General features: G+C 46.1%; 1 protein-coding gene across 2 annotated transcripts in view; it reads right to left on the bottom strand.

The window, feature by feature from the left end:
- The window catches only part of CLTC (clathrin heavy chain), a 723,592-nt gene that overhangs the window by 10,240 nt on the left and 693,482 nt on the right, over positions 1 to 19,870 (bottom strand). For both annotated transcript variants that reach the window (XM_069226425.1, XM_069226426.1), the window contains one exon: positions 3,730 to 3,805. In XM_069226425.1, coding sequence (XP_069082526.1) covers positions 3,730 to 3,805 — 76 coding nt within the window. The remainder of the gene's footprint in view (positions 1 to 3,729; positions 3,806 to 19,870) is intronic.

Raw genomic sequence — 19,870 nt, 5'->3', positions numbered from 1 at the left:
ATGTTAATTTTGAGAAGCTCGGGATATTAGACTGTGCCCAATCCGGAGCCACTAAGATGACTTGGGCCCAGTCATTCTTGATCTTCTTGAGAACTCTGGGCAGAAGTGGTATGGGATGAAATGCGTATAGGAGGCAAAAAGCATTGCCAAGCGATTGCTGCCTTAGAAACTCCAACGCGCAATACTGCTGACATTGCGCTTCTCTGTGGAGGCGAACAGATCTAACCAAGGCTCTCTCCACTGCTAAAATAGACCTTGCGCCACCTCTGGCGCAACGTGGGTCTGCCTCACTGAAATACAGGATAGGAGCCGAAATGTCAGAATCATAACCTGAATATCCTGGACTCGTTGCTCAGGAGGACAGGCCTGAAACTGCACTGTGTCCAGAACAGGTCCGATGAAAGGGAGCTTCAGAGAAGGAGTCAGGTGTGACTTTGGTATGTTTATAGTGAATCCCGGCGAATGCAGGAGGTCTGCTGTATTCTGAAGGTGGGTGACGAGAGCCTGGTGCGTGGGAGCCTTCAACAAACCGTCATCGAGGTAGGGGAAGACTGAAATCCCTAACCTCCGCAGATGAGCTGTCACCACCGCCATCACCTTGGAGAACACCCAAGGGGCACTGGTGAGACCGAAGGGTAGAGCGGTAAACTGAAAGTGCTCATGGCCCACCTTGAACCACAAGTAACGCCTGTGGGCGGGCAGGATGGGGATGTGAAAATACGCATTCTGCAAGTCCAATGCTACCATCCAGTCTCCTTGGTTTAGGGCAGACAAGACCTGAGCAACAGTGAGCATCTTGAATTTCTCCTTTTTGAGGAAGAGATTGACATCCCTTAAATCCAAAATAGGGCGAAGACCCTTGTTCTTTTTTGGGATCAGAAAGTAGCGTGAATAACAACCACTGCCTACTTCTGACCTCAGGACCCTTTCTATGGCTCCCTTGGCCAAGAGAGCCGTAACTTCCTGGCGGACAAAATCAAATGATCCTCCATCAGCCGTTCTTTTACCGGAGGGATAGAGGGAGGGAAAGACTGGAAGGGGAGGGAATCGCCCTTCTGAATGATCTGCAAGACCCATTTGTCCAATGTTATGGACCACCAGTGACGGAGACAAAATGTAATCATCCCACAAACTAGACGGACATGATCTTGCAGAACCATTCTAGAAGGGCTTGGGTGTTGCGGAAGAGGGGGGCTGGGTGGTGGCCGACCACTGGCTAGACCCTCTGGGTCTGATGGTACCACGACCTTGTCCTCGCACGAGATGCTTTGAAGCCGGAGGACAGTGGCTAACCAGTGGCTGGTGTGGTACCGCAGCCCTCCCTAAGGCTCAAAAGGGGCGACAGGCAGAGTGCTGGCGAACAGGCGCTGAGAGGCCCAAGGATCTCGCCGTAGCCAGAGAATCCTGGAATCTCTCAAGGGCAGAGTCTGCCTTCTCACCAAAAAGGCGTGAGCCACTGAAAGGCATGTCCATCAAGTTTGAATGGACATCCCCCGAGACACCAGTGTTACGCAGCGAGGCGTGGTGTCGGAGGGCAACTGTCGAAGAAATCACCCTGCCCAGCGAGTCGGTTGTATCCAAACCACACCTGATGGTAAACTTGGCTGCATCTCTCCCATCCTTGACAGCCTGGGTGAGTGTATCGTGTAAGCCCCCTGAGGCAGCATTTGTGCCACCATATCCCATAAAGTATGGGAAAAACAGCCCAATAGACAAGAGGTGTTTACTGACCTCAATGCCAGGCTGGAGGAAGAAAACTTCTTCTTTCCAAGTTGGTCCAGCCTCTTGGATTCCCTATTCAGGGGAGCGGAAAGGAAGGCACCACGGGAAGTGGAGGCTTGGACCACCAAGCTCTCCGAGGTGGGGGCTTGGGTGAGGAAACCAGGGTCGTTTGGAGCTGGGCAATGGCGGCGGCCGATTGTCCTATTTACAGGAGCCCCTGTGCTGGGTTTGGGCCAAGCCCCTAGTAGGAGATTTGTAGGGGCTTCATTGAAGGATAACAACAGCTCAGATGTAGCAAACCCTGGCTGAAGAACCTCTGTCAGGGGATAAGTCTTGATTGACATCGTAGGCAACTCCAGGTCCAAGACCTCAGCTGCCCTACGCACCACCATGGCATAGGATGTCCCCTCCTTCCTAGCCACAGAAGGAGGTGAGAGCATGCCAGCATCTGGAGAAGTAACCAGTCCACAGGCTTTCCCTAGATCCTCATACCAACCCTGCTCCAATCCATATTCTAAAGGATCCTCATACCCCTCCCAGCCCTCACCTGTGCATGGCTGTTCAAAATAAGCCTCATGCACTGATCTGGGCCTAGTCGGCACCGTCTAAGTCAGAATCGGCGCCATACGACATCGTTCCGGCTCAGGATGGGGCTACCACCACCAGTGGGCGCTGGTGGGAGTGTCGACATCGGGTCCGGAGCCGGGGTAGGCCGACTGAGAACCTGACGACAGTCTGGATCCACTATGGGATCCTTGGGCCCCCAATGGCGCAGAGGTCGAAGCCACTGGCATCGAATCCAATGGGTCCTAAGACCCACCAGTGGGGGCAGCCCGTCAAAAAAACAAGGTGCCTGGCCTCCTAAAAGTCTTATTTCAGCAGGGGTTGCTCTGGCTCCCGGAAAGGGCGAGGAGGCGCGAAGTCTGCCAAAGTAATGACTTCGTGGAACCGTGCTCAGAACGTCGACGTTCCTGAGACGCCTTGACGGCTGACGGGCATGGTGGATTCAAAGTCTGCTTGGTTTTCTTCTATTTGTACCCCTTCCCCGAGTGCCCTGAGGACCTCGAATGGGACGAAAAGGACTTGGGGCTCCTGGAACCGTTCCGCGACCTCCTCTGAGCAGGACCGTGACCTCCGAGGAGTTGCGCCGACTGAAGTCAACTGCCGGGCCACCATGAGCTTTAGGGACCGCTCCCTCAAAGCTTTCGGGCCAGGGCCTGGAAGATGGAGCACGATTTAGAGTCGTGGTCCTTGTTGAGGCACCAGAGACATACCTCATGGGGGTCCATCACCGACATTGCGTGATGACAGGCGCCGCACGGCTTGAACCCAGTCTTCCTAGAGGGCATCCTCGCACAGACAAAAATCCTTAATAAAATATCGAAAAAAGGCTTGCCAAAAAAGGAAAAGGGTAGCTCGATCCTGGACCTGTGCTTAACCGGCGTGGAAGGAAAAGAACTGACGTATGCACGCCGAGGTGGCGTCTACATATATGACCGTGATGTCACAGACTGCTCCAACAACACTGACCAAGCCACGCGGAGCCGGATGACGCATGTGGAACCAAATGACGCCACCTGACGCGCGCAGGCTCAGCAAAAAGATTCCGGATTCGAAGCGGACATCAGGGAATTCTAAGGTAAGTAATCTGCAACTAGAAGTCTCTATCAGATACCATACATTATTTATACCTTCCACACCCCTGTAAATTAATTGCTTCACAGTATGAAATCACTGTAAAGAGTCTTGAGCCATCTGTTACAATGGTGCATCGAATCCTATGTCTTTTATGGAAAAACTCCCTCTGTATGATGCTTTAAAAACACTAAAATCTTTCTGCTTGACGAAAGGTCCATTTACAGGTTTCTGAGTTACTAGTTTGATACAAGGTATTTTAGCATGTTTAATCTTTTGCAATCCAGTCACATTTCATTTTTGAGCTGATTGACTGAGTGTGTAGCAAAAGTAACTGAGCGCACCCAGGCAGTATTTCGTATTTAAGCTTACCGTAGACAATGGGTTGCGTCTCTGTTGCTTGCTCCTCCTCTTTCCTTAGTGATTCAGAGGCATCGAGCTTATCCACCTGGAAAGAAAAAATGTGTTAAAAACCCTTCCATAAACTTAATTGCTTGTACATTAATGCAAAAAGGATGAAAACATACTAAAAAGTTTACATTTAAAAATACCTTATGTTTTTAAGATAAACGTTGCTTAGTGTGCTACAGATTTAAATCCAACTGTACACGGTGCAACTAGAACATGATTAAGTTACTATTGTAAGATAATTCAGTGGCTCAAAGAATTTTTAAATGGAGCCTAAACACACGTTAGAGTGGCAGGGACCAAATACAATGGCCCTCATTATGACATCGACAAATTCCTGAGCCACGGGCGATAGAAGACCGCCAGTGCTGGCGGTCCTCCACCACCGTAATATGGCTACTGCAATCTTTCCACCACAATAAGGGTGGAAATCCAGCAGTATCCATGCTGACGATCGAGTCACCTGGGCGGTGCTACCACCTGCCCCCCTCCCCCCCCAATCAGTAGGACACCGCTAGCTGTATCAAAAAGACGGCCTGGCAGTGTCCCGCTGCTGGCGGTAGCAGCGCCCCTTCCCGTTCCCTGCCGGACAAGGTAAGTTGGGCGTCTGTCGGGGGGTGTAGGAGGTTTATTGGGTGTGAATGAATGAATGTGTGTGTGCTTCTGTGAGTTGTGGTGCATGCATGGTTGTATGCTTGTGAGTGAATGCGTGTATGTATGTTACGTGAGTGCATGTCAGTGTGTGTGAGCATGTGTGAGTGCATGCGTATGTGGATGAGTGAATATGAGTGAATGTGTGTATGGATGAGTGAATGAATGCATGTATGGATGAGAGTGAATGCGTGTATGGATGTAGTGGTGCATGGGAGCATGCGTGGTGTATGTGTGCATGATTGCGGGGGCAGTGTGATTCCAGGGGGGGTGGGGCGGGGGGAGCCTTCTACCGGTGACAGGGAAACAATTCCCTGTCACCGGTAGCCCTACCGCCATTGTTTTCGTGGCGGTGATACCGCTGCAAAAACCATGGTAGTAGGCCGGCTCATTATACCGATGGCGGTCATGTGTGGACCACCGGAGATGCACAACTCCAGCTTGGCAGGTCATACCGCCATGGCAGTATGAGTGGTGATGTGGTGGGTTGGCTGTGGCCAATCTGCCACACTCATAATGTGCCGGTGTACACCACCAGCCTGTTGGCAGTGATACCGCCACATTAACCCTGGCGGTAAAAAAAAAGCCAGGGTTAAAATGAGGGCCAATGTGTTTTCCCATGTTTGCTCAGATCTAAAGTAACAGCTGCTAAATGGATTTATACCAAAATCGACATAAGCGTATAACTTCACTCACAAAGTGTGCTTTTGTTGGTTTGGTGAAAATCCATTCAATAGTTTTTGAGAAATTAACGTTAAAAAGGTGCTAGGGTGGCTGTTTAGGCTGCGGAGGCCAGAGCACTCAGTCCGCACACTAAAAATGTAAAACTAAAGGCCTCCCCATTGGTACAGGGAGCTTTTAGCGCCAATTGATCACTGGAAGCCTGCAACAAAAGCCTGAGGCCGTGGAGCAAACTAGAATGATTAAGAAAGCCACTGCAGGTTGTAGAATGACTAAAAAATATTAGCATATAGAGAAATAAGTGGGTACTGTAAGTACTTTTTTGATGGAAGCACACAACTTCTGCCCAATTAAAACATGTACTTCGGCTCCCAATATGTAGGCAGATAAAAAAAAAAAAAAACTCCTGTTGATTCTCACATTATCTGGCGACTGCTGCGCTGTTAACCCAGATCATAAAAATGAATATTAGCTACATACAAAATTTCATTTGGTGAGTCCTAGTATCCATGTACAATTTTGCAGGGTCTGACTTGACTAACCCAGTATCTCAGAACGCTTTTAGAAAGCCTTTTCAGGTGAAGCAGAAGATCTGAGACGGTGATACAGATTCTCACTGAACCACCAGCCAAATCTTACAAAACCATTAGGGGCAGCTGCCCAGAAGGAGGAGAATGCAGTAGTTTGGCACGGCAGAAGAGGAAGCAACGAGACTGATGTTTGAGCATTTTCACGCTTCCAATGGGTGAGAAGAAAACAAATGCACTGACAGGCACATGCAAAATCTGTGACCAATACCTCACCAGAGAGATATCAAATCACTACTTCATTGGCACTTCGATAATGAGGCATGACCTCATATTGAAGCATAAAAGGGAGTACGGAAGAGGGAGCACACCTGTGGTAGCAGGTCTAGTCCCCTGCAAATGTGCCACAACATACCCTGGGACAAGCAACAGGATGAAGTTAAAATTGACATCATGCAAATCTGAGTCAATAGTGAACTTGGCGCCCTCTGTTGTGAAACCTATGCTAGAACTCTGAGGCTCGTGGAGCACGTATGAACTTGGATCAGACTTCCTCTATCCATGGCAGGCAGGACTGCCATAGCTAAAATGGCCATCCCTCCTAAATTTTTATATTTATTCACAAACATTTCAATCCTACTGACCCAAATGTTCTTTGCTAGACAGTGTTTAAAACGTATCAGACTGGCTTTGGGGGGTGCGATAACCTACAGTGCCCTGGGAAGTGTTTACTTTGCCCTCCAACCGGGAGGGATGTGCATGCCTGATATGGAACTTTACTACTGGGCCCAGTTTACATATTACTGGTATCATCCTACTCAATTTCAACCACATTTGGCAACCGTTACTGACCTTTACTTACCTTTGGTAATAAATGATCTGGTAGAGACATTCTAGTTGCAGATTCCTAACCTTAGAATTTCCCCCACGTGTCAGACTGGATCCGGAGATTTGTATTCAAGCAGTTCCTTTGCGCGCCATTAGGTGCACTGGTTGACTCTGCATGCATCACTGAGATTGTGTTAGCTGTGATGACGTTGCGGACGTATAAAGGAGCCACCCCTGCGGGCTGACTTCAGTTTCTTTTCATGACTTTCCACACCCGCAGCGTGAAGAACACTGATATTGGTGTACCAGAACTAGGCCCTGAAAAGGGAGTCTCTGTTCCTAGAAATCAGTTCACAAAGCAGGAAGGATAGGTGGGCCGGTAAGGTATCTGCAACTAGAATAGGTCTCTACCAGATAATTTGATACTGAAGGTAAGTAACTTGTTCATCTAATAGAGACTTCTAGTTACAGATTTCTTATCTTAGAATAGATACCCAAGCAGTATCTTCTTAGCGGTGGGCTGCGAACCAAGCTCAGACTGAAATGTGCTGCAGGACCGAATGGCCAAAGTAGTCATCTCTGCAGACCTGACTATCAAGGCAGTAAAGCTTTGTGAACGTGTGCAGAGAAGTTCAAGTTGCTGCCTGGAAGACGTCCAGGAATGGAACTCTGCATGCCAATGCTGTGGCTGCAGCAGTTGCTCTGGTGGAACGAGAAAGCAAACCCTCAAGGAGTTGCTTTTGCGTCAAAGCATAGCACATCCTGATGCAGAGGACAACCCACTGAGAGATGGTCTGCTTCTGCACTGCCTGTTTTTTCTTCGCACCCACATAACCTACAAAGAGCTGATCGTCCACCCGGAAATCTTATGTACAGTTGAGGTACAATGCCAATGCTCTTTTTGGATCCAGATGGTGGAGTCTTCTCCTCTTCATGAGAAGAATGTTGGAGTGCGTAAAAAGATGGCAAAGTGGTAGATTACCCTATGTGAAAGGGTGTGATCACTTTAGAGAGCAAGGAGGCCCTGGTACAAAGCACCACCTTGTCAGGATGGATGGAGATGAAAGGTGGCATCAATTTCAACTTCAGAAGGAGTGAGGGATCCAACACTGATTGGCGCTGCCAGCGGAAACGCCAGAGTCGGCTGATCGGATACCAGCACCGAAGGTGGAAGCCCCAAAGGGCTGTGCACCGGTGCAGTAACAGCTTTGTCAACTGCTGCTGAAGGCTTAACAGAAGCAGAGGACAAACCCGCTGACGTGGACACAGTCAAGGCACTTCTCACCTTCTTGGGACCCACAGGTACTCCAGAGGAAGGTGATTCACCAAAGACGGCGTGAAGGGAAGCGTAATATTCACAAATTTGGTCAAGAGTCGCCCCTCCCCTGGAAAGGGAGGGAGACGCGGAGTAGACTCCGACCTCATTTCCCCAAACGAGAAATGGTGGAAGGTCGTATGCAGTGAAGTTGGCAACTTTTGTAACTACGACTGCTTGCATCGAGACTTACCTCTTCATGTCGATGGAGAATGGCGGCCATGAGAAAGACTCCTTGAATGTGCCCGTGAACGGACATCAGTTCGACAAGGAGACCTTGGTCGACAGGAAGACCAGGCTCCGACATCAGCACAGCCAGAAGCTTCATTCAACGCTCCCACCGAGCCTTAGGCCAAACTTGATGACAGGAGTTGCACTCTTTGGCATCATGGTGCTCGCCCATGCACCACATACAAATCGACGTGGGGGTCCGAAGCCAACATCTGTCATCCACAGCACCCACAGGGTTTGAACCCCGAAGACATGGAAAAAGCACACTGTTCCAGATGTTGAAAACGTCAAGGTGCGCCACAACGGCACCACTACTGTTACCGGATCCGCAGTGCAAGCGCAGTAAAGAAGGAACTGCGCTGGCATTATATGGACTCTGCTGACGTCACATTCAGTGAACGACGCAGATATGGAGTCCCACAACGCCTTCTTCCCACACGCATACATGCTATGGGGAAAAAAGTTTCCAGGCTCATGCCTGGGACGGATTCTAAAGTACGACATCTAGCTGCAGATTTCTATCAGATGAATTAGGACAACCTGCTTTAACAAAAAGATCAAGAGATGACAACCATCTGCCCTACTACAGTGCCATTCAACAGAGGGATGTTTTGCACACAGGAGCAACACTTTGAAAACTTAGAAATATATGGTATTCACCAATGAATAGGTTTATGTTCTGCAGCGAACACAGCCTATCTAAAGCCCAAGAAGGTTTCAGAGCCTGCAGGATGGAGTTAGACTCCTGAGGTTACAAAGGTACAGGATCCTTTTCATGTGCTACCTTTTATTTATTATCCTGCACAACTAAATTTAACACATTATGAACAACAGTTTTCTATTTCACGGTCTCTCAGCATTGCTTTAAGTTAGAATGAGGATTTCCTTAATGCACAGGACAACTCACAGGATAAAGTCGCTAACAGTGAACAAATAAATTACAAAACAGAAAGGAAAAGGTGATTTATACCCAAGTCCCTTCTGCGCAAGCCATAAACAAAACCGTATACACCAGCTACTTCACTGCACTGTCACTGCAGACACAATAGTGGTTCTAGTCCACATTTTCATCATAAAAATGCTTTCCAAAATTCGTTAGTTTTTACTATTAACATGTTAAAAAAAACAACAACAAAAACAAGCCAGGTTGTCAAACCTACAATATTTGTTAAAAAACAAAATATATATATACATATATTACAAAAAACAAATGTCTACCTTGTGTAAAATTAACATGGATGCAAATCTCTACCTTTGGACTGAGATTTCTCCAATTTTAGTCACACCAGTAGTCTGAGAATATTTGATTTCCATATCCTACAACAGTCTATTAACCATGCGAGCACAGCCAGAAACATTTTCGACATCCTAAAATCTCCTGCTCATTTTCAGCAAACTGTATAAATTACAGCACAAGAGGCTTCCTGCATCAAAGTTTACCATGTCTCAGAACGTTCAGAAGTTAGTCATTGGGAGATTCTATAGCAGCCAAATATACAGGGAGTGCAGAATTATTAGGCAAGTTGTATTTTTGAGGATTAATTTTATTATTGAACAACAACCATGTTCTCAATTAACCCAAAAAACTCATTAATATCAAAGCTGAATATTTTTGGAAGTAGTTTTTAGTTTGTTTTTAGTTTTAGCTATGTTAGGGGGATATCTGTGTGTGCAGGTGACTATCACTGTGCATAATTATTAGGCAACTTAACAAAAAAAAATATTTACCCATTTCAATTATTTATTATTACCAGTGAAACCAATATAACATCTCAACATTCACAAATATACATTTCTGACATTCAAAAACAAAACAAAAACAAATCAGTGACCAATATAGCCACCTTTCTTTGCAAGGACACTCAAAAGCCTGCCATCCATGGATTCTGTCAGTGTTTTGATCTGTTCACCATCAACATTGCGTGCAGCAGCAACCACAGCCTCCCAGACACTGTTCAGAGAGGTGTACTGTTTTCCCTCCTTGTAAATCTCACATTTGATGATGGACCACAGGTTCTCAATGGGGTTCAGATCAGGTGAACAAGGAGGCCATGTCATTAGATTTCCTTCTTTTATACCCTTTCTTGCCAGCCACGCTGTGGAGTACTTGTACGCGTGTGATGGAGCATTGTCCTGCATGAAAATCATGTTTTTTCTTGAAGGATGCAGACTTCTTCCTGTACCACTGCTTGAAGAAGGTGTCTTCCAGGAACTGGCAGTAGGACTGGGAGTTGAGCTTGACTCCATCCTCAACCCGAAAAGGCCCCACAAGCTCATCTTTGATGATACCAGCCCAAACCAGTACTCCACCTCCACCTTGCTGGCGTCTGAGTCGGACTGGAGCTCTCTGCCCTTTACCAATCCAGCCACGGGCCCATCCATCTGGCCCATCAAGACTCACTCTCATTTCATCAGTCCATAAAACCTTAGAAAAATCAGTCTTGAGATATTTCTTGGCCCAGTCTTGACGTTTCAGCTTGTGTGTCTTGTTCAGTGGTGGTCGTCTTTCAGCCTTTCTTACCTTGGCCATGTCTCTGAGTATTGCACACCTTGTGCTTTTGGGCACTCCAGTGATGTTGCAGCTCTGAAATATGGCCAAACTGGTGGCAAGTGGCATCGTGGCAGCTGCACGCTTGACTTTTCTCAGTTCATGGGCAGTTATTTTGCGCCTTGGTTTTTCCACACGCTTCTTGCGACCCTGTTGACTATTTTGAATGAAACGCTTGATTGTTCGATGATCACGCTTCAGAAGCTTTGCAATTTTAAGAGTGCTGCATCCCTTTGCAAGATATCTCACTATTTTTGACTTTTCTGAGCCTGTCAAGTCCTTCTTTTGACCCATTTTGCCAAAGGAAAGGAAGTTGCCTAATAATTATGCACACCTGATATAGGGTGTTGATGTCATTAGACCACACCCCTTCTCATTACAGAGATGCACATCACCTAATATGCTTAATTGGTAGTAGGCTTTCGAGCCTATACAGCTTGGAGTAAGACAACATGCATAAAGAGGATGATGTGGTCAAAATACTCATTTGCCTAATAATTCTGCACTCCCTGTAGTTAGTACAGTCCGCAACGCTGGGCAGCAGCTATCCATTCTAATCCTTAAAGGAGTGTGGATATGTATAAAAGTAATAAGTAGCACAGCAAAGTGCTTTGTATTCAAGTCAAGTCCCACTGATAAGCAGCAAACTAGGCTGCAAAAAAAAAAAAAAAAAAAAAAAAAAAGCAGGCATGGCCTTCCCCCTATGTATGCATCTGAATGCCTTGACTAAAGAGACGCCATAGTTTATGAATGAACAGTCATTTTAACAGATGTGTTTTGCAAACTTAATTGGTGCTTAAGCTATTTTGTCTGCCCAATATATTCTTCTTTCACTTATCATGAACTGTTGCTATTCCATGCTATAAGACTAAAGATTTGTGATGGATTATAAGAGCACAAACATAACTAAAGCAGGGGAAAAAGAAACCAATGCATTATATGCCCTCACAATTTAGTCTGCCAGTACAGGCAGATTCCATTGACATCTTGACTGAGGCCATATTTTTCCAATAAAAAAATGTGCTTAAGTAAACAGTGAAATAGAAATTGATCAACAATGTTGCCTTCAGATACTCTGTTTACCACACTGAAAGCAGGCTAGACGTATATCTAAGTGGAATTTAGCAGCACTGATCTCCTTGCAACCTAGATAGTATGAATCCAGTTCTGAGCCTTGATATGTTCGACTCCAGCAAGACAAAGGTGGCAGCTTGTCCCAATCATGGCGTTCATCTACTTTCCTCCTAGCTCCATAAGGCTGACACAAATAAGTGAAAACATGTTTGAGGTCCTACTACTGAAATAAGTACAATTAAGCATTTTTAAGAAGACTGTCTGGGAGCTTTACTGAAGATCATTGTGTCACTACCACATAGTATGATTATAAGACTATGTTAAGAATCAAATCAAACTACTGCCCTATTTCTAACCAAAACAAAACAATCAGATAGGGCAGTTCCTAATAATTTACTAAGTACATTAAGTAAAGGACTACTGCAAAAGGTCAACATCAAAGGAACAGTATTGAGTATATGGTCTGGGAGTCTGTCACTACGAATGCCACAGCACCATAATGGCTACATTGAATACTTTGGTATTAAACTTCTCAGCACAATAAACCCACACTGATGCCAGTGTGGGATTTATTGAAAAATGCACACAGAGGGCATCTTAAGAGATGCCCCTTGTTTGTTAGTCCAACTGCTAGTGCAGGGCTGACCGGTCTGTGTCAGCCTGCCACTTCCAGATGAGTTTCTGACCACATGGGGTGAGTGCCTTTGTGCAGTCTGTGGTCAGAAACAAAGCCTGTCCTGCGTGGAGGTGCTTCACACCTCCCCCTGCAGGAACTAACACCTGGTGGTGAGCCTCAAAGGCTCAAGCCTGGTGTTGCAGTGCCCAAGGGCACTCCAGCTAGTGGAGATGCCCGCCCCCCCGGACGAACCCCCATTTTTTGCATCAAGTCCGGAGGGCCAATGAGAAAAACAAGGAGTCCCCCCCTTAGCCAGGACCACCCCCTAAGGTGTCCAGAGGTGAAGTGACCCCTTCCTTAAGAAATCCTCCATCTTGGCAATAGGGATAGGGATGTGCCCCTCTCCCCAGAGAGAGTGGGCACAAGGAGGGTGTAGTCACCCTCCGGGACAGTAGCCATTGGCTACTGCCCTCTGACCCTAACACGCGCCTAATTTTAGTATTTAGGGGCGACCCTGAACCCAGCTCTTCAGATTCTTGATGACCTCAAGAAAGAAGGACTGCTGAGCTGAAAACCCAGCAGAGAAGAGGAGGGGACACCAACTGACTCGGCCCCAGCCCTACCCGCCCGTCTCCCACTTCGAAAAGCTGCAAGAAAAGAAGCAACGCGTCCTACAGTACCAGCGACCCCTGAAAAGCCTCCAGGGGACTGCCTGCATCACCGAGGACCAAGAAACTCATGTTGACAGTGGACCTGTCCAAAAAGAAGACAAAGAAACCAGTGCGTAGTAGATCTTAATGCAGAGTGCAACCCATCTAGAGATGGTCCATCGCTGCACTTCACAAACTTTCTTTGCAGCCACATACCCTCCAATGAATTGGTCATCCACCCGGAATTCTTTACAATCAAGGTAGAACGCCAATGATCTTTTTTGGGTCCAGGAGGTGGAGTCTCGCCTCTTCCTTAGAAGGACATAGGGGTGTATAATAAGTAGGCACGGTGCAAGACTGGCCACCACTTTAGGCAGAAAAGAGTCCATAGTGCGAAGCATCACTGTCAGGATAGATAGAAAGGTAGGGCAGCTTAGGTGACAATGCCTGCAGCACACACACCCTGCAGATAGACGTAATAGACACAAGGAAGGATGTTTTCAACTTGAGAAGCCCGAGAGGACAATTGTGGAGAGGCTCAAAAGAAGTGCACGTCAAAAAAGTCAGAACCAAATTCAGATCACATTGGGGCATAATGAATGGGAATGGAGGAAAAGGATGTGTAGGACCCTTGAGGAACCTATAATCAGGCCCCCGATCTCTACAGATAAGCTGCAACCACCACCTTCACAAATACCTGAGGGGTGCTGGTAAAGCCAAAAGGGAGGGCGGTGAACTGAGTGTGCTTGTAGCCCACCGTGAACTTCAAGTAATGTCAGTGGGCAGGCAGGACAGGGATATGAAAAAAAAGCACCCAGCAAAACCAACGCTACCATCCAGTCTCCTGAGTCCAGGGCAGACGAAACCTGATCCAACGTGAGCATCTTGAACAACTTCTTGAGGAAGAAATTGAGGGATCCAAGGTCTAGGATAGGGCAGAGACCCTTATCCTTTTTGGAGACCAGAAAGTAGCGTGAATAGCAACCACATCCTACTTGTACAACTGGAACCCTCTTTATGGCTCCCTTCACCAAGAGAGCCGCAACTTCCTTGTAGAGAAGGGACAAATGATCCTCCGTCATCCAATCGTAGGATGGTGGCATGGATGGAGGGGTATTCTTGAAGGGGAGGGATTAGCCTCTTCTGAATATTTGATGTGATGGATTGCCAGTGGGGCAGGTGAAGAAGAATCCTGCCTCCAACTTGTTTTTGGAGGGGGGGGGGGGGGGGGGGGGAGAAGGGGGAGAAGAGGGAGGCAGACTAGGAGGGTTAGGAGGCAGGCTGACCAGATTGCTGGCCACCTGACCCACGAGGTCAGAGGGCCCTGCCCCTCTTGGCCACGCAGAGGCTGGACAGTCTGCGTGGGACAGTGGCTGGGCAGGAATTGGCATGGTTGGAGACTCCTTCTGTAGCCATGAAAGGCAGACTGAGGGGGAGGAGGGGCCTCCGTGAAGCCCAAGGACCTGGCCATAAACTGGGAATTCTTGAAGCACTCGAGCGCGGAGTCTGCCGTGCCTCTGTAGAGACCTCAAAGGGCAGGTTCTTCGAAGTGCCACTGTCAAAGAAACCAATCTACCTAGCAAGTCGGTCGTGTCAAGTCCGCAACGAATTGTGAAATTTGGCATGTCTCTCTCCTATTGGCAACAGCCACAGAAAGTACAGATGGGGCCTCCTATGGATTCTGTGGCAGCACTGCGCAACCTTATCCCCCAGTGTGTGGGAATAACGGCCTACAAGGGCGTTCACAGACCGCAATAATCCTCTTCCTAAGTGAGTTCAACCTTTTGGATTCCCTTTTTTGTGCGAGCGGATGAAGGCAGTGGGCAATCATCCAGTTCACAGGAGTCCCCGTGCTGTGTTTTGACCAAGTACCTAGTAGGACATCAGTGAGGGCGTCACTGAAAGGTACTAGAGGTTCTGAGGTGGAAGCTCCTAGTTGCAGCACCTCTGTCAAGAGGTTAGTCTTGACAGCCACTGAGGGCAGGTTAAGGTCTATGACCTCAGCTGCCATCCTCACCACCATAGCGTAAGAAGCTCCCACCGCCATTGCCACGGTAAGGTGAGAAAGCATGCCCATATCTGGAGGAGTGTCCACTCCGCTACCTTCACCCAAGTCTTCACACTAGTCCATTTCTTCACATAACTTATTCTAAAGGGTCCAGTGACCCTTCACATTCATCCCCTAAGCCTAGTCCTTAGGAAAAGGACTAAGGATCCGAATGAGCAGGCAAGGCTCATACCAGCGTCATACAATGCCAATCCGGCTTCATGTTGGAGTCAAGAATTACAATGGGGATGGTGCCACCCAATGGTGCAGACTGCGCCCCAGGAGCGTTCGCGAAGTCGAGGTGACACGACCGGTACCAGTCCAGATCCAGGACTGGATCCCTGGGAGCCTCTCAGTGCCGGGGCCTTCGCCATGGAACCTGATGGAGTCCCATCATACCCCACAGGGCCCGAAGACGATACAGCAGGATTGGGCTGCCCAAAAATGTGGCGCATGGCCTCATAAAATTCACAGAATTGGGCAGGGGTTGCTCCAGCTCTGAGAAACTCGGGAGGTGCAGGGTTGGCCTAGGCACACGTTCCTCAGAACGAGGCCTAGAGCATTGACGCTCCCGTGTCTCGCCAGCCGAGAAGTCTTAGAGCACTTTAACTTCTAGGATTTTTTCGTATGCCTCGACTTACCTGATCTTCCAGAGAACTGAGTGGGATGACGAGGACTTAGCAAATGGTCCAGGGACCTTCCTCTCGACAGAGACCTCAACTTGCGTGGAGGCGCGTGCCAGGCTGCCATCATCTTTAGGCATCACTCCCTCAAAGCCCTCGGATGAATGGCCCGTCACTCAGCGCACGACTTCAGGTCAGGGAAGGGCTCTAGACACCAAAGACACACTAGATGCGAATCTGTCACTGCCATCGCCCAATGACGGGATCCACAGGGCTGGAATCCTGTTTTTCTAGAAGACATCCAGGACACACCAGGAGAGTAATCTCTCAAAACGACTCAACAAAAAGTATAAAAAGGCCAGCCAAATACTGACTGAGGAGTATGCCTCTACGGATCAGCACTGGCTGGTGTGGAAAGAAAAGAATGGATGGTGGCGCCTATATAAGACCCGCAATTTTATCTCTGGTGTGGACGATGCAGACAACAGATGTGGAACCAATCAACGCCACCTACTGGTGCGCAGGGGTACTGGTCACGAATATCTTCTGGATCCAGTCTGACGCCTGAGGAGAATTCAAGGGTAAGGAATCTGCAGCTAGAATCCTATATCAGATAGCTCTCTCAAAAATCTTTCAGAAGTAACTGGTGGCAATGAAGACACATAACATTGCTCTCTTCAAATAATTTTGGAGAAAGTGTAAACTCTGCCAATTTCACTTCAGCAAAGATCTGCTCTGTGCAATGGTGCTGCCTTACTTAAAACCTTTAAAAAACACATCAGTTCAAAACATTTACTAGAACAGCAGCAACTATTTAAATTCCAAGTTGTCAAGGACTAGTAGTCAGAAGCATAAAATGAATGGATCACTTTCTCTTTATAGAACTTACTCTTCTGTCAGTTTCCCATTTTAAACTTTAGATGCTTTGTATAATCCACAAGGCCTAGCTGTCTTGAGGTTCCATATACAGAAAGAACAAAACTAACAGAAGGTGTGGTAGAATATTACCCCAACGTACTACTGAAACAAAGGTAGACAGTGATAATAGGCCTAGGTGCAAGGAACAAACTGAACCCAGCACTCGGGCTACAACAGAGCAAACTGAAATTGCAGAAGAATCTGAAAACGATGCACCTCTGTGAAGCTTTCACAGACAATGAAATTATTTATATGAAAGTACAAGTTAAATGCTGTTAATGGTGTCAACTAGCTCCTTAACCAAAAAAATAGGTAAAAGAACTATGTGCAACCCTACTAAGTATACTTTGCATCTTCAATAATAATCTAGTAAAATAATTATAGAGTTACTCGTTTTCTAGAGAGTAATTCTGAAGTATTCTTAAAAAGCCCCAATCTAGGGTACTAAAGTTTTAAAATACAATCATAATTCCATGAGAAATAAAGGTAGCCAATGCTGAAGCCCAAGGACGGCAACCTTGAGAACAACTGCAAAATAAAATCTATTAGTGAATGTGGTTTGCCATTGAGTTGAAACAAAATCATGAATGATAAAAAGTGGCCGCAGTCCTTAAAGTCGAAGACTGGGTGTACTTCAAGGCTAGAATGGCCTTGTTGCTGCAACAAATTACTTAAAATGCAAATGACTCCTCCTAAATAGAAGAGAATAGACTCAGGACCGTGAAAAGTAAGAACACCCCGGGCATTTATCTCTGAACATAAAAATCCGTTTTGGATTGTCATCAGAGATGATGAAGGAGATGGCTGCTACACGACAGAGCTCTTCCATTATGTAAGATCATAGGAACAAATTTTGCAACTGTGTACTTTTGAACCAAAACCGAGGGTGACCAGATCTGATTATACTTGCTAAAGAGGAGTAAATTACAGGCATTCTTTCCCTAATACAACTTCGAACTCTGTCACAATCAAACATTTTGATGGAAGGGTCTCAAACTTCGCAAAATGCCAATAGAATCCCTTTGCCAGCACATTGGAACGACATTTTCGGCCATCGACTTCTTGAACAAGCAGTCAGGTTTTAAGTAAAAGTTCAAGAACGCAGGCAGTGGGATATGGAAGTGGCTTTACACCGTTCCCTTAGTGGCTTGGGTGAATGTTTTATAGCTTCTAGACTCCTCATGCTTGCGATATTTATGCTGTGGCTCTGAATGCACTGCCAACAAGAAAATTACTTTTAAATATGTAGACATACCACTTAAATTGAACTACCAAGTCATATCCGAACGAGAAAAGGCTACATGTAAGGGACCCCACTACTGAAAAGGGTAATTTGTGGCAGCAAGAACAAGGAAAGGATAGTTAAGGGAATCATCCTTCGATTTCAGGAAACTGCAAGATATTATAGGCCATAACCGGAGGAAAAACGCTGCATGTAAATGCAGCTTAATGATTTCTGGGGTTCTTATTACAAATACGAGTTAAACATTACACCAATTCTCCAGATATTTATGAATTCAGTTCCCCTGTACCATCGGCTAGTAAATAGTGACGTAGCAAAACGGTCATAAAAGGCTTTTTCCAGGGAGTCTGCAATAAGCTGCAGAAGAAATGGAATATAACATGCTATTCACTTTTATAAAAATGCATGTGCCTGAAAAAGAAAAAAAAAAAAAAAAAAAGAACTGAAGCAGTAAGTGAAATCTGAAGATGGCTGTTGCCAAAGGTCACTCCACACAAAGAAATAAAACACGCAGCCCACAGCAATGCTTTCTTAGCTTCAGACATCGTGCGATGCAAGTGCAAGGATTTGTACATGCTGAGTTTAACAAAGCAAACACTGCAGTTCATGTATATATTTTTCACTCAAACCTTCACGCCACCTCCTAACTCAGCACCCACTAATTAGAGGGCGGTTCACACAGTGCGTTTCCTCAGGTTAGCATGCACATTCATATGGTGACCAAGGAAGTTGCATACATTTCTGAAAGAACAAAATATTACAGCCAGAGTGTAAGTTTGCCTTCTCTAGATCACCCATTTCAAATTGTTTTTTAAAACACTGGGATCACTTAAATTTATTACAACGATAGAAAAGATAATACATCTTTTTACAGGTGTTGGGCCGCTGTCAACATTTCACTGCCTGTGTTTTAAGTAGGCGAGCCAACGACCTATAGGGAACACGAAGAGAAGCATACCTAGCAGAATGCTCATCGCTGACAAAAACGTGTCCAATTTGAGAGAACAGATACCAGCATGGTGCAGATTTTCCAACCACAAGCCCAAAAAGAGTATGGAAATGCAATAAGGGTAGACAGAAACCAAATCCACGGCAGAGTTTATAGATTTTGAAAATGCACTCATGCTGGTTGAAGCAGGAAAAATAAAAGAACGAGTTTCTTACACCTTTTATAATGTTCTTTCTGATGGATATGGATCTTTTAACAGATTTCTTTTAATGAAACCTACTCATCTATAGTTGTATAAGAAAGTTTTTTTTTTTTTTTTTTTTTAGCAATTCTCTATAATTGGAGTCAGATGGCGCTAGCCCCAGACGCAAACATTCAAGACCATCACTGCAATTGACAAAGCGGGTCATTAAAGGCATGAACCAGATGTCAGTTTCGCCTGGTTTTCTCCAACTCTACAGCCAGGATGGAAGAACATTGAGCAAAATAAACTCACAGATCTGTTTTAAAGACTAATTGGCATGCTACAGCAAGAAGAGAGGGCATTTCAATCTTTATGTTGGTCCACAGTCTTTGTTAATCCGCTTTTTCAGTATCAGGTTCGTGTGTTACACAGATGACACAAATACTAATTTCCTTTTGGATGACAACACTCTCAACACTACCTACAGCTTTCACAATTGCAGGATAGTAGTGGTTGAGTAGTAATCCTCTCAAATTTAATTCTGACGAGGCAAGTCTCCTGTCAGTTCTACTAGGAAACTTCTGGTCAGCCTCTGTAAAACTCAGTTCTTTGCCTTGATCCAGGTTTCTGTGTTCGAATTCCGGGATTCATTTTTGATCAGGAGTTACTGCTCTCTGATCAGCTCAAACATTCCTCAACATGTGTCATGCTACTGTACCTTTTTCTTGTTTCTTCCTACTCTCACTTGCCTATTGGTGGTCCAAGCAACTATTCCTAGTCGCCTGTACTACTGTAATTCTTTTTTCCTAGATAGCCTGCTTGTCTTCTGTAACATCTTTAACACATTCATAATCTTGCCGCTTGCCTTGGGTTCTAGAGTCTCAGGCATTTCTTCAGCATCCTCTTTTTTAAAATGTTTGCACTGGAGGCCTGTTGCCAATCATGTCATTTTTAAGGCTGTGTGTGTGGGGTTTGAACACTCTATTTGCAGTAAACGTCCCAACACTGCTGCCCTGGTCT

This window comes from Pleurodeles waltl, chromosome 3_1 (genome assembly GCF_031143425.1).
Source record: "Pleurodeles waltl isolate 20211129_DDA chromosome 3_1, aPleWal1.hap1.20221129, whole genome shotgun sequence".
Lineage (NCBI taxonomy): Eukaryota > Metazoa > Chordata > Amphibia > Caudata > Salamandridae > Pleurodeles > Pleurodeles waltl.
Note: the sequence above shows the minus strand (reverse complement) of the source record. Positions and strands in the feature narration are given on the sequence as shown.